Consider the following 14,384-nt stretch of genomic DNA (forward strand, 5'->3'; position numbering starts at 1 on the left):
TTGAGAAAGGACGTACTGGCGCTGGAGGGTGTGCAGAGGAGATTCACTAGGTTAATCCCAGAGTTGAGGGGGTTGGATTACGAGGAGAGGTTGAGTAGACTGGGACTGTACTCGTTGGAATTTAGAAGGATGAGGGGGGATCTTATAGAAACATTTAAAATTATGAAGGGAATAGATAGGATAGATGCGGGCAGGTTGTTCCCACTGGCGGGTGACAGCAGAACTAGGGGACATAGCCTCAAAATAAGGGGAAGTAGATTTAGGACTGAGTTTAGGAGGAACTTCTTCACCCAAAGGGTTGTGAATCTATGGAATTCCTTGCCCAGTGAAGCAGTTGAGGCTCCTTCATTACATGTTTTTAAGGTAAAGATAGATAGTTTTTTGAAGAATAAAGGGATCAAGGGTTATGGTGTTCGGGCCGGAAAGTGGAGCTGAGTCCACAAAAGATCAGCCATGATCTAATTGAATGGCGGAGCAGGCTCGAGGGGCCAGATGGCCTACTCCTGCTCCTAGTTCTTATGTTCTTATGCTGCAAAATCAGATGGGTATTTCCATCACGGTCTGTTTTTAATAAGGAAGAAAGCATTATTTACTTTAGTGCTGGAAAATAAGTAGGAAAAAACAAAGGATTGCGACAGGAGAACAATCAAAAAGATAAACCAACACATAAAGAAAAAAACATTAATAAGACTTGAAAATAGGAAATTTCAACAGACAGGATCAGATCAGATGCAGGCATAATAATGACTTATAGTGTATGAAGAAATCTATCAGCATTGCTAGAGGTTTGGTCGACAACCAGGAAACAAATTGACTGCACTGGGTGTTGTCCAAAATGGAGAAGCTAGAAATGCACCCCAGGCGTCAGTACAGAGTTCTCTTCTGTTCTCAATATATATATATATTGTTGACAGAATTGGGTAGAAAGAATAATATTTCATTTTGCTGATGACACAAAAGCAGGAGTCTGACAAAGGGACAAGGGCCTCTAATTATCAGGAAGATAAGGCCGGTTAGCAGGGCAGAAAAATAAGCAGCACATATAATTCCATGTGGACAAGTGGGCGGTGATCAGTTTAAAAGAAAAAATAAGGAATGGGAGTATACACTTGATTGAAAAATACTAAACAGTTTGGATGAGCCGATACACCCAACGGCTCGGATATATAATTCCAAGTTCTGCTGCAGGTAAATAAAACTATTAGAGGCTAAAAGCATCTTGGGTTCAATAAAAAAGGGGACAAATTCCACAGAAAGAAATAATGATAAATTTGTGCTCAACGTTGGTTATGCCAGTTAAGGTATGCTGTATAGATTTAGGTCACTATTATAGAAAAACCATGAGAGCATGGAGAGCACACAGCATGGATGGAAAACTATGGTAATAAGGGGGGAGGTGGGGAGGTTTGAGACAGGGGATTATTACCACTGGGGCACAGAAGGACAAGAAGAGATATAGTTTTTAAAATTAAGTGATTTGATAGATTGAATTTTTTTTTAAAAGACAGCCACGGAAGTCAGTGATGAAAGGTCATCAATTTAAAAGTAGGAAAACTGAGGACAGGGACTAGGAGATTTTATTTTTAATGCAGTGAGTTGATGGAGCGTGGTATGCTTTACCAGAGGGAGTAGTTGGGGCAGCAACCACTTCACCTTTTGTAGGAAATTTGGATAAATACTTCATGCAGAGAGAACAGGGCAGTGGGATTCTGAGTTGCTCAAGTGAAGAATCAGCATAGACACTGTAGAACAAATTGCCTCCTTTTATGATGGATATTTTGATGGTTTTATCCCACGTGACAGATCAAACTAAAAGCTGAAAACAGATTCCATAAATCAAATTACAAGTTTTGCTATGTATTTTCATTTATCAACACCACTGCTGTAACATTATTAAAGAGGAACAAAACGGTTATCATTTGGAAAAAAAACCAAATTCAGAAATGCTTACCGGGTGTAAATTGAATGTGGCAGTCAAACTGGCTTTGTAATGCTGTGTATATGGAGAGGGGGAAAAAAAACCAAAAGAAATGTTATCGTGATGCAAATTCAGTATGTATTTAGATCAATTATGGCAATCATTGATGCTGCAGTTAATGCAGATGGAGTAGGCAGGAACCCAGCTTGTACAGAGGTGAAATCAAAGAAAACAATGGGCGGAACATTACGGTCCTGTTGTGCCAAGGGGCAGCGAGCGGTCCATCAACTTTGGTGGGACTGAAAATCCTACCAGCGTAAAATTCCACCTTATGGGCGGAGATCTCAAGTCTGATCCGTGGCGGGACCCATTGCGAGAGAGGACGGAAAATTTGGCCTTCCAGCCAAATCGGCAGCGGAAAATCCCAGCCGTGAACAAGGATGGGAGATTTTGGCCTATGTCTTATCCAGGGTTGCTTAATTTTACCATAGTAACCATTTCATCCAGCTAGCTAATCATTCTGTCCCACATAATAGTTTAAAACGGAAATATCTCTTGTTCAAACTCTGTATGGAACCCAAATGCCGACAAACACCAATTTCTACATAATTCTTTTCACCTTTAAGTTACTCATGGTTATGGGGAAAAACAATCTAGCTGTACTTTGTTGGCAGAGAATAAAACAGTAAAACCCAGAAGGTAAACCACATTACAGAAACTTGAAACTGATACCTGAGAGACTCGAGCATTCTTAATACTGATAGGCGTGTGTTGAACCCCCTTCAGTCCAAAAAGCTCCACCACATCCATTGGTTCCTGGTCAGGAAAAATATTCAGTAATAAAGTATTTCAGACTTGCAAGTACACACGGTCATTTATTTTTAAATTTATATTTAATTCTTTGCAAGGCTTAAATAAGGGTTTAATCATTATATATATCACAAGTCATTCTATTTCAAAACTAAAAGCATTCTAGAAACATGAATAATATCTGTTGGGTCACTGTCAACTGAGGGAGATGGACCTGGTGTAGAGGGGAAACTATGCCTGTTGGCCAGAGAGAAATTAACAAATGTAGCTACTGCTGAAGTATCTGGGTTATTTATCTTTCCAAAGATTGGCACTGTAGGATTTAAATTGCATCATTGATGTGACAAATTAGATGATGATTTTATTTTAATTTGGATTTGCACGTAACAGTTTAAGTGTATTAGTAGTGATCTCTGAAATGACCTGCTACAGTTGTTTCTATTGCAGTTAATTTAGTCTCATCAGAGTGAAAAGAAAAATAACTCAAGTGCTGTGTGATTATTTCATCAAAGGGACTTAGATTTTTGCAATGAGTCTGTTAATAAGGAGTCGGTTGATAATAAACAACAGGAGCAACTCCTCACCTCATAGTAGCCATCTATGAAGACAACGATCATCTCTGGGTTTACACCCTGTGCAGACAGTAATGAGCGCAACATTCTGCAAGAAAAGTTTAATTCAAGATCGGTTATTCATGCTGGTCATTTCGTCATCAGGTCAGTAAATTAATTTGGGCAGTATAAACAGATCAAAAATGGAAAATATTTCCTTTTTTTAAAAATAACTTTAGAGAACCCAATTTTTTCTTCTCCAATTAAGGGACAAGTTAGTGTGGCCAATTCACCTACCAGGTACATCTTTGGGTTGTGCTGGTGAGACTTACGCAGACATGGGGAAATTTTCAAACCCCACACGAGTGTGATCCGGGGCCGGGATCGATTCCGGGTCCTCGGCATCATGAGGTAGCAGTGCTAACCACTGCACCACCATGTCGCTTCCTCGACTTCGAACAATGATTGAGTTTTTTCTTAAAATGCACTGGTCTCTGCCTCAATATCCATGCCAAAACATTCAAAGCTATAATGATTCTTCAAAGAGAAATTTCTCTTAGCCCCTCTGTGGCAATATTTAATTGATGTCCCTCATCATCGACACCCTTGCGGAGGAAAGAGATTTTCCAAATTCTCCCCATTAAAACCTTCACAGTTACTAAATCTTCTCTTTATCAGAAGTAAATAGTTTCAGACCATTTATCCAGATGGATTAAGAAAGATCTTTATCCTCTTCCGAGAATTTTGAAGAAACACTTCACTTAACATCGCCTTTTCTCAGGTTTCCCTGAAGAGAGACCATGCTGTGCCCACTGGTCAAGGATTCTAATTATGTCACTGATGTGACAAACTGGACTTCATTTTCATTTGTATTTGCACTTGGCAGTCTGGTTGGATCATTTATGTATTAGTACTGACTTCCAGTGGCTCAGTCCAAAATAATCCCATACATCTGCTCATTCTGGACTCTCCCATTTACACAATGTTTACTTACTTCTTTATCAGAGCCCACTTTGATTATTGCACACCAGTATTAAAAAGAGAACCCTTTGGAGACATTTCACAGCCAATTTGCCTTATCTGTGTTCCAGTGACTATGCCAACTAACTTCACAATGTTGTCTGATATTTGTAACATATTCATTGTTTAGAACTGCTCCGAGCAAATCTCTCATAAGGAAACCATGGAAAGATCAATTTTATATTTATTGTGACATTAAAAAAAAATCAATCAAATACAACAAAAAACAAAAATATGCATTAACAATGTCTGTTTTCCTGGACAATTGGCTTACTTTGGATGTGGTTTATTTAGACTTTCAGAAGGCTTTCGACAAGATCTCACATAGCAGATTACTATGTAAAGTTAAAGCGCATGGGATTGTGGGTAGTGTCTCGTGGTGGGTAGAAAGCTGGTTAGGAAACAAAAAATTGGAATAAGTGGTTCTTTTTCCGATTGACAGGCAGTGACTAGTGGGGTACCGAAGGGATCTGTGCTAGGACCTCAACTGTTCACATTATATATAAATGATTTGAATGAGGAAACTAACTGCATTATCTCCAAATTTGCAGGTGATACAAAGTTGGGTGGGAGGGTGAGCCGAGGAGGATGCAGGCATGCTTCAGCGGGATTTGGGCAGGCTGAGTGAGTTGGCATATGCATGACAGATGCAGTATAATGTGGATAAATGTGAGGTTATCTGTTTTGGTGGTAAGAATAGGCAGGCAGATTATTTTTTGAATGGGTGTAAATTGAGAAAGGTGGATACTCAGTGAGACCTTTGTGTCCTTGTGCATTAGTCGCTGAAAATAAGCAATCAGGTACAGCAGGCAGTAAAGAACGCAAATGGTATGTTGGCTTTTGAGCAAGCAGATTTGAGTATGGGAATAGAGATATTTTACTGCAATTGTATTGGGCATTGATGATGCCACACCTGCAGTACTGTGCACAGTTTTGGTGCCTAATCTAAGGAAGGATGTAATGGAAGGTGCGCAGCGAAGGTTTACCAGGCTGATTCCTGGGATAACGGGATTGTCATATGAGGGTAGACAAAGTTAGTTAGGATTATGTTCATTGGAGATTAGAAGAGTGAGAGGGGATCTCATAAAAGCTTAAAATCCTAACGGGATTAAAGCGGGTAGATTGAGAAAGAATGGGCTGGATTCTCCCATAATGGGGTAATGTCCCCACGCCAGCGTAAAAACGCAAGTGTTGTACTCCCGAGTTTTTTGAAAGAAATACAAGCCAATTCACTTGCCTTCAGGGGGCTAGCAGGGTCCGAGTGCTTCACGCAGCTTTGGCTGCGGATAAGGGCCCCTGCACTTCCAGTTCCGAGTCCGTGCTGGGTGCGATGGCAGACTTGGACCGCGGACCCACACAAAGAAACTAGGCACCCCCCCCCCACCACCGATCAGCCAGCGCCCGAGGATCTGTCCGGCCCGATCTCGCCCCAGCCACCCATAAGCCCCCCCCCGCCCGATCCCCCTGCCCCCACCAGGGCGGCCACGGACCAAGTCTGCAGCTGCCACGCGAGCAACCCGACCGGCCACACCATGTTAGTTCCACGCCGTCGGGAACTCGGCCGGTCGGGAGCTGAGTATTGCTGGCCAGGCCTCTGGCAATGGCCCACCAACCGCGTGGCGTAATTCATGAACACGTGGATATTCGGGTCCCAGAGAATCACTGGAGCGGCGCCAGGCCCGATTCCGTCGGGAAATTCGATTCTCCGCCCCAGCGCCAAACACGATTTTGGATAAGGGATTGAACTTGATGATCAGCCATGATCATAATGAATGGTGGAGCAGGTTCGAAGGGCCGAATGGCCTCCTCCTGCTTCTATTTTTTATCTATGTTTCTATGTACTTTGCAAAAAGCATTTATTGCCAACGTTGAGCTTGAATAGAATATGAAAGAATTGCACAATCCAAAACAAAACGTCCAGTAAGCAAACAAAAAGTCATAATACATCATGTTACGGACATGATGTGAAGCCAAAAGTAACAATGCTATCATTGCATCTCACCTGTAAAGGTAGTTAGGCCTGTTACCAGCTATCACTGCCACTGGAACTTCATAAACTTTGTTATCTTTTAACTGCAAAATTAAAGCACAACGCTCAAACATACTCCAGTTACCAAAGGTTCCCTTTTGAACGGGAAATTAAATTTCACCAGATGATAATTTGCAACAGTTCTGATATTTCGGCTTGTATTAAAATATTAACTCCTCTCTTCACCTTCCATTTCTCTTGTTGATTATATTAAATCACTCTCATATCCCAATGGTTTGTGTCTCCCACAGCAAGAGAAAGAAAGCAATAGGGTGGGGAAACTCAGTCTCTTTCCCCACCCATATCAAACACTCCCTGTAGCTGACCTGCTGCTAGGTCAGTTTCAATGTTACACGGACCCTGCCAGCAGAAATTGCTCAGTAATGCCAGAGAAATAACTCGCCTGGTAAATTAATCTCCTTCAAGAGAAAAGCCTTTGTCTCTTTTTTATGCAAACACATGAAAGCATGACTGAAGGAACGTAACTTAGCAGCATGTAAATCAATCTCTTTTTATTGCTGCTACAATGCACCACACCCAAATACTTTTTAACTGAAAAGTCTTAGAACTAGTACTGAGGAGCAATTCGAAGTCTGAAGCTGTAACTTGCACCAGCAAAGCTGCCTGCCAGTGGCGTTTACTTCGCCTTCAGAGGAATTACTACATGGGACAAGATCAAGAGAAAAATAAAGAATCGTGCTTGCTGGGCAACGTTTATGAAACCGACAGGAAGATGAGCAGCTTGCAAAAAAAAACCGGAAAAGTTATCTAAACTATGATTAAACAGCAGAGTCTGGGAGGACATGGGTAACGCTCATGATTTTCCTCTGCATTCCCAACCGGAGTGGTTTCATTATGGATATACTTCCCTGAACCACAGAGAGGCGAGGGAGAAAGCTTGCAAGACAAAATTGCTTCAAATCAGTTTGCTGGGTCACCGGTCCACAGCAACAGCTTATGAAGATTTTCCAGCTCTGTTCTCAACCAGGTTTCTCTTTTTATTAATTGCCTCACTTATGACCACCTACTCCTTCAGACAGGGGAATTTCTCAGAGTGCTGAATGGAAGTATCTGCTAGGATGACTACATGCTCACCCGGCTGATCAACAAGTCAAGACTGCCTGGTATGATCAGATTTATTCAGTGAACAACCAGGCCAACTACTTCTAGACTAGCTGGTGCTGATCCAATCATCAAACCAAACCGATTGCAACCAAAACGGTCACATGGAATCAACTAATTGACTGACTGAATACAGTGAAAGCATCGCATAATAAAACAATTCAAGAAAAATAAACTTACAGGTTCAGGGTTAAATTCGATAGGAGCTGGATCCTTACAGCTGCAAATGCTCCCATATCCTTCAACTTTGCTGCAGAAAGTCTTCCTCCTCCAATTGGCATCCGTGTGTGCCCAGTGACATTCAGCATCTTTAAATAAGAAAAAAATACACACAAACTTTTAACAATACTGTTGATGTTCTGTGGCATCTCTCGCCAAGCAACTGATTCAGGATATATTGACATTTATTTCCTTCAGAGCCTGCTCATTGCTAGTACAAAAAGGTACTTCTAACGGCGAGAGGGACATCTCAGTAGTACTGCTAAAATTACATGACCTCTAAAAAAGTCCTTAAAAATGTAGTTAAACATTTAATATAAAAGTGGCAAAAACATTCCCAGTTTTGAAAAGATTGTGCTCAACTTGCCACCTGTTTCACTTGGGGTACACTATACTCAAGAGAGTCTTGGTCCTTCAATGGAGTTTCTCAATTTGTTTTTATTATTATGGTTTCATCAAACATTTCCCAAAGGTTATTTTATCTTTCTATGTTTTAGAAAAAAAAATCGACAATTAAGATGATAATGGGATCTGCATAAAGAGGATTACACTGGACGGCAGTGAGGCTTAGACCTTATCCTTGGAAGTATTTTTAAAAATGAAATATAAAAACTCACCTTCAGCAGAGCTTAGCTGGACTTCTGTCTTCAGTAAAACAGGATCGCCCCAGGTGGCTAAAGCTGGAGACTTTGAATGTTTCTCACCATATACTTGACCTAATAATAAAACGTTGAACTTTGTAAAGTCAGATTTCAAGTAATTTTCAATCGGGCATTTATTGTTACTGCACTTGTTAACTGCAAAAATGTTAAGTGCTCCAGTATTACTAACAAGCCAGTGTAGACAATGAATCTAAAACAAATCGTGTACAACCCTGGTTCAGTGAATCAATGTTACAAATTTTCACCATTTTATTCTTGGTTTAATCTTCACAACATTTTTTTATAGCATAAATCAAAGTTTGTTCATATCAGATTTGAATATAAATGTACATATACTACACCTCCTTTCTTTACCACAAAAGTCCACATGTCTCGCCAACTAAGCGATGAGGCAATCTGACTACCCAGTCCTTTTAGTAGGCTTTTGGCTGTGTCTTTCAAATGGAAGGATCCCTCATCCTGCACCAAAAAGTTTGAGGGTGGGGTGGGGGGGAAGAGAGAAGAGAAGAAAAGATCAGTTCTTTCCCACAGTGCATCCATTGACAGGTACAGAAAATTGAAATGATGAATGGAACACAGCAATATAAATGATACTTGACCTCAGAGTCACATCCCCAACGGCAATTCCTTATGCACCCCTTGCAATGTCACTTTTCTGTGGATACACACACTTATCTCAAGAAACTGGGTTTTCTCCCAACCTATTTCTGTATGCTTAAATTGTGAAGTCCTTCAAGAGTGGGGCCACATTAGGAAAATAAATCTGCTCCATTTATAAAATAATTCTTTTTTTTTTATAAATTTAGATTACCCAATTATTTTTCCAATTAAGGGGCAATTTAGCGTGGCCAATCAACCTACTCTGCACATTTTTGGGTTGTGGGGGTGAAACCCACGCAGACACAGGGAGAATGTGCAAACTCCACACGGACAGTGACCCAGAGCCGGGATCGAACCTGGGACCTCAGCGCCGTGAGGCGGTTGTGCTAACCACTAGGACACCGTGCTGCCCATTATAAAATAATTCTTGATAGAACAAGACTTGTGGTCAAAAAGAACATCCAAGGTACAAGCAGTAAAAATGGCATTGTATCTGGTATAAACTGCTGGGGAAAGGATACAGGGTATAAATATAGCTTACTTTGATTTTCATTGTTTAAGCTTAAATTTCAATAAAACCAATTTTCTACCCAGCCTGAGAAAACTGAAGTCTGACCGAAATAGACATTAAGCCCAAACGATGGAATAACCGCTATCTTCTCATCTTGCGCATTAACCCAATCGAGAATGTCTGCACCTCAGCTGGTGTCTTTTGTGCACTTATACCAATAGTGTGGTCAAAATCAGCACCTAGCGTAGAAGTATTTATGCAAACTGGGCTTTTGTGTAATAAATAAAATCTTCTTTCCCCTTGCTTTCCTCTCCCACCCAACAAATGTACTTGATGTAAAGCATCACCAAGGGCAGAGGTTATCTTGCATAAATTCCTATCCACAGATATTCATAAATCTTCCTGCTCCCACCCCCTTTACCCAATAGGAATTATCTGGCTGCATTGATGAGTAAATGCACTGAGAGGACAAACAATGAGTGAATCAGCAGTTACATTAATGAGTTTGAGAAACAAGCTTTTCAGTTACATCCAGACCAAGATTCAAGTTCACACTTTAAGGACAGGCGCATCTTACTACACTGGAATTCTGCTATAACATGGCATTAGGGAGCAGATCTCAAAAGCGCATGATTTTGTTTCCCAGGCCAACCAGCATTTCTTCCCAGCCTGGGCTGTGTATCCATTGGGCCCACTCATACGGTGTCTAGGGCCAATATTACGTGCATAGATCTACAGTTCCATGTCCTTGTGCTCAAAAAACAAATAAATAAAGCAAGCACACCGTAAAATCAGCCAAATAAGTTTTTTAGACTGTTTGTAGTTTGGGATAGTGGGGGCATTTGTGGCTACGTTTGCAGAAGAAAGAAAAGTTGGAAGTGTACTAGCACAGTTGAGAGGAGGGGGATGTGCGGCTGTATTTAGAGTGCAACGGTCTAGATTCATCACATTCAGCCATAAAAATAGTCATCATTTGACTTCTGGTTGCGGCTAGGAGGTGAACGGGCACAAATAAGGTGGCTTCCGCTCGGGGATTTGGTTTTGGCCCTTTTTGCCCGTTTAACTGGAGTTGTTTGGAGAGAAAAGTGGTGTAATTTGTAAGTTTTTGTTTCTGCTCCGGCGACGATGTCTGGACGATATGAGGAACAGGGGGCATGGAGGACTGGGGGAGGGGAGATTGCTGAAGATGAGGGTTTCTTTATTTATGGTCTGTGGGGGGTGGGGAAGGGGGGAAGGCGGCCATCTTGGGTGGGTTTGGAACCGGTATAAGTTGGGGCCTTGGCGGACTTCCTTGCGGGTAGGCAAGGGAGGCCCCCAATCAGGGTGGTTACATGGAACGCGAGGAGGATAAATGGGCTGGTTAAATGGGCCAGTTAAAAGATCCCGGGTGTTTGCTCATCTAAGCAGTTTGAAGGCGGATCTGGTTTTCTTGTACAAGACAGATCGCAGAGTTCAGGACCAGATGACTGTGGAAAGGTGGTGGGGCAAGTGTGCCACTCGAGTTTTGATGGCAGGACGAGGGGGACCGCGGTGCTGATTATTGGGAGGATGACCTTTCCGGTGGCTAATATTAAGGCAGACTCGGAGGGGAGATGTGTGATAGTGATTGGAGAGTTGCCAGGCACTCATGTGGTCTTAGTGAATGTATATGCACAGACTTCATTAAGGTGGTGACGGTCATCTCTAAGCACGACTTGCTTCAGTTGATTATGGGGGGGGGGGGGGGGGCACAGCATTAATTTTGTGTTGGACACTAGGCTGGATAGGTCGAGCCCAAAATCCTTTATAACATTGGGGGTGGCAAAGGAGCTGCTAGTATTCATGGAACAGATTGGGGGACCCATGGAGATTTAGATACCGAAGGGAGAAGGAGTTTTCCTTCTTTTTGCATGTGCATCGGGTCTACTCCTGCAATGATTTTGTTTAAAGCTCATAGAGATAAGTTTGATAGGGCGGAGAGGCAGAGGTGGTGGATTCCATCCTGGAGGTGGACCGTCAATACTCTGCGGCCCCAACATCAGAAAGGAAGAAGCTTCAGATGGAGTTAGAGATGGTGTCGATGGAGAAGACGGTGAGCCAGCTTCGGGGTGCGAGAGCGACGTTTTACGAGTACGGAGATAAAGCCAGCCATTTATAGGCTCACCAGCTGAGGCGGCAGATGGCCCCTCGGAAGGTAATCCAGGTTAAGGACTCAGGAGGGCAGGTTTCTGCTCCAGAGTGGACCAATAGGGTTTTTGAGACCTTTTGCCGGGGATATACAAGTCTGAGACCCTGGAGGAAGACTCGTCTATGGTAGTTTCTGGATGGGCTGGTCTTCCCGGTACCGGGTGGAAAGGGCAGGAGCTGGAGGCACTGCTCGAGCTGGAGGAAATTATGAACTGTATTCGTTCAATGCAGTCTGGGAAGGCACAGGGCCCTGACGAATTCCCTGTGGAATTTTATTAACAGTTGACTGTTTTGGGAACATGTTTAATGATTCTCTGTCCCGGGGTTGTTGCCGGCCACACAGGTGCAGGCATCAATCTCCTTAATCTTGAAAAAGATAAAGATCCCATGGATTATGGGTCATTATAGGCACACAATTACATTAATGATCTGGAAGAAGGTACTGAAGACACTGTTGCTAAGTTTACTGATGATACAAAGATCTGTAGAGGGACAGGTAGTATTGAGGAAGCAAGGGGGCTGCAGAAGGACTTGGACAAGCTAGGAGAGTGGGCAATGAAGTGGCAAATGAAATACAATGTGGAAAAGTGTGAGGTTATGCACTTTGGTAGGAAGAATCTAGGCATAGACTATTTTCTAAATGGGGAAATGCTCCAGAAAGCAGAAGCGCAAAGAGACTTGGGAGTCCTTGTTCACGATTCTCTTAAGGTTAATGTGCAGGTTCCGTCGTTAAGAAGGCAAATGCAATGTTAGCATTCATGTCAAGAGGGCTAGAATACAAGGCCAGGGATGTACTTCTGAGGCTGTATAAGGCTCTGGTCAGACCCCATTTGGAGTATTGTGAGCAGTTCTGGTGCTCCATATCTAGGAAGGATGTAGGGCAGCATGGTGGCGCAGTGGGTTAGCACTGCGGCCTCACGGCGCTGAGGTCCCAGGTTCGATCCCGGCTCTGGGTCACTGTCCGTGTGGAGTTTGCACATTCTCCCTGTGTTTGCGTGGGTTTCGCCCCCACAGCCCAAAAATGTGCAAGCTAGGTGGATTGGCCACTCTAAATTGCCCCTTAATTGGAAAAATGATTGGGTACACTAAATTTATTAAAAAAAAAAAAAAAATCTAGGAAGGATGTGCTGGCCTTGGAAAGGGTACAGCGGAGGTTCACAAGAATGATCCCTGGAATGAAGAACTTGTCGTATGACGAACGTTTGAGGACTTTGGGTCTGTACTCATTGGAGTTTGGAAGGATGAGAGGGGATCTTATCAAAACTTACAGGATACTGCGAGGCCTAGATAGAGTGGACGTGGAGAGGATGTTTCCACTTGCAGGAAAAACTAGAATCAGAGGACACCATCTCAGACTAAAGGGATGATCCTTTAAAACAGAGATGAGGAGGAATTTCTTCAGCCAGAGGGTGGTGAATCTGTGGAACTCTTAGCCGCAGAAGATGTGGAGGCCAAATCACTGAGTGTCTTTAAAACAGAGATAGATAGGTTATTGATCAATAAGGGGATCAGGGGTTATGGGGAGAAGGCAGGAGAGTGGGGACGAGAAAATATCAGCCATGATTGAATGGCGGAGCAGACTCGATGGGCCAAGTGGCCTAATTTTGCTCCTATGTCTTATGGTCTTATCTCTCTGTTGAATGCTGAAACAAAGTTGTTGGCTAAGGTGCTGGCAACCCGTTTGGAGGGGTGCATGCCGGGGGTAATTTCTGAGGATCAGACAGGTTTTGTTAAGGGCCGACAGTTGTCAGCCAACATTAGGACAGTATGGAATCAATTCAGACAAAACTGTAAATTAGGATGTATGGTGCTACTGGGGAAACCACAGGGTTTATATCAGCTAGGATGGATTTGTCATATAAGAACTGGGAAAGGGAGGTGGCGAAGAGGTTTATTCTTGGAGGGTGGTTTGCTGGGCTGGAGAAGAAGTTCCAAATCCCGGGAGGGAATGTTTTTACATATTTGCAGGTGCGGGATTTTGTGCGTCAGGAACTTTCTTTGTTTCCACGATTGCCTGTGCCTTCACTTCTGGTTAAGGTGCTGTCTCGTGATGAGATAGGGGAAGGGAGGATATCAGATATATATGGGCAGATGATGGTGATAGAGAAAGCTTCTCTGGAGCAAGTAAAGGGGAAATGGAAGGATAAATTGGGTTGGTTTTGGAACAGGGGTAGGTGTTGAGCGAGGTTCTGCATAGGGTCAATTTTACCTCCTTGTGTGCAAGGCAGAGTTTGTTTAGGTTTAAAGTGGTACATATTAGGGCAGCACGGTAGCATTGTGGATAGCACAATGGCTTCACAGCTCCAGGGTCTCAGGTTCGATTCCGGCTTGGGTCACTGTCTGTGCGGAGTCTGCACATCCTCCCCGTGTGTGCGTGGGTTTCCTCCGGGTGCTCCGGTTTCCTCCCACAGTCCAAAGATGTGCAGGTTAGGTGGATTGGCCATGATAAATTGCCCTTAGTGTCTAAAATTGCCCTTAGTGTTGGGTGGGGTTATTGGGATAGGGTGGAGGTGTTGAACTTGGGTAGGGTGCTCTTTCCAAGAGCCGGTGCAGACTCGATGGGCCGAATGGCCTCCTTCTGCACTGTAAATTCTATGAATTCTATAGGACACACTTAACCAAGGCACATATAAGTAGGTTCTTCCCAGGTGTGGAGGATAAATGGGAGTTGTGCGAGGGGACCAGCGAACCACTCGCTTACATTTTGTTCTTGCCTTAAACTGGTTACGTTCTCGGCTTCCTTCTACGAAACAATGTCATTTTAATTTTTTTTCAT

General features: G+C 43.0%; 1 protein-coding gene across 2 annotated transcripts in view; it reads right to left on the reverse strand.

Annotated features, from left to right (window-relative positions):
- The window catches only part of pomgnt1 (protein O-linked mannose N-acetylglucosaminyltransferase 1 (beta 1,2-)), a 62,123-nt gene that overhangs the window by 19,982 nt on the left and 27,757 nt on the right, over positions 1-14,384 (reverse strand). For both annotated transcript variants that reach the window (XM_038794204.1, XM_038794205.1), the window contains exons 6-12: positions 8,673-8,790; positions 8,287-8,385; positions 7,631-7,758; positions 6,302-6,372; positions 3,313-3,388; positions 2,651-2,734; positions 1,952-1,993 (exon numbers count right to left, since the gene is read on the reverse strand). In XM_038794204.1, coding sequence (XP_038650132.1) covers positions 1,952-1,993; positions 2,651-2,734; positions 3,313-3,388; positions 6,302-6,372; positions 7,631-7,758; positions 8,287-8,385; positions 8,673-8,790 — 618 coding nt within the window. The remainder of the gene's footprint in view (positions 1-1,951; positions 1,994-2,650; positions 2,735-3,312; positions 3,389-6,301; positions 6,373-7,630; positions 7,759-8,286; positions 8,386-8,672; positions 8,791-14,384) is intronic.

Source organism: Scyliorhinus canicula, chromosome 4, assembly GCF_902713615.1.
Source record: "Scyliorhinus canicula chromosome 4, sScyCan1.1, whole genome shotgun sequence".
Taxonomy (NCBI): Eukaryota; Metazoa; Chordata; class Chondrichthyes; order Carcharhiniformes; family Scyliorhinidae; genus Scyliorhinus; species Scyliorhinus canicula.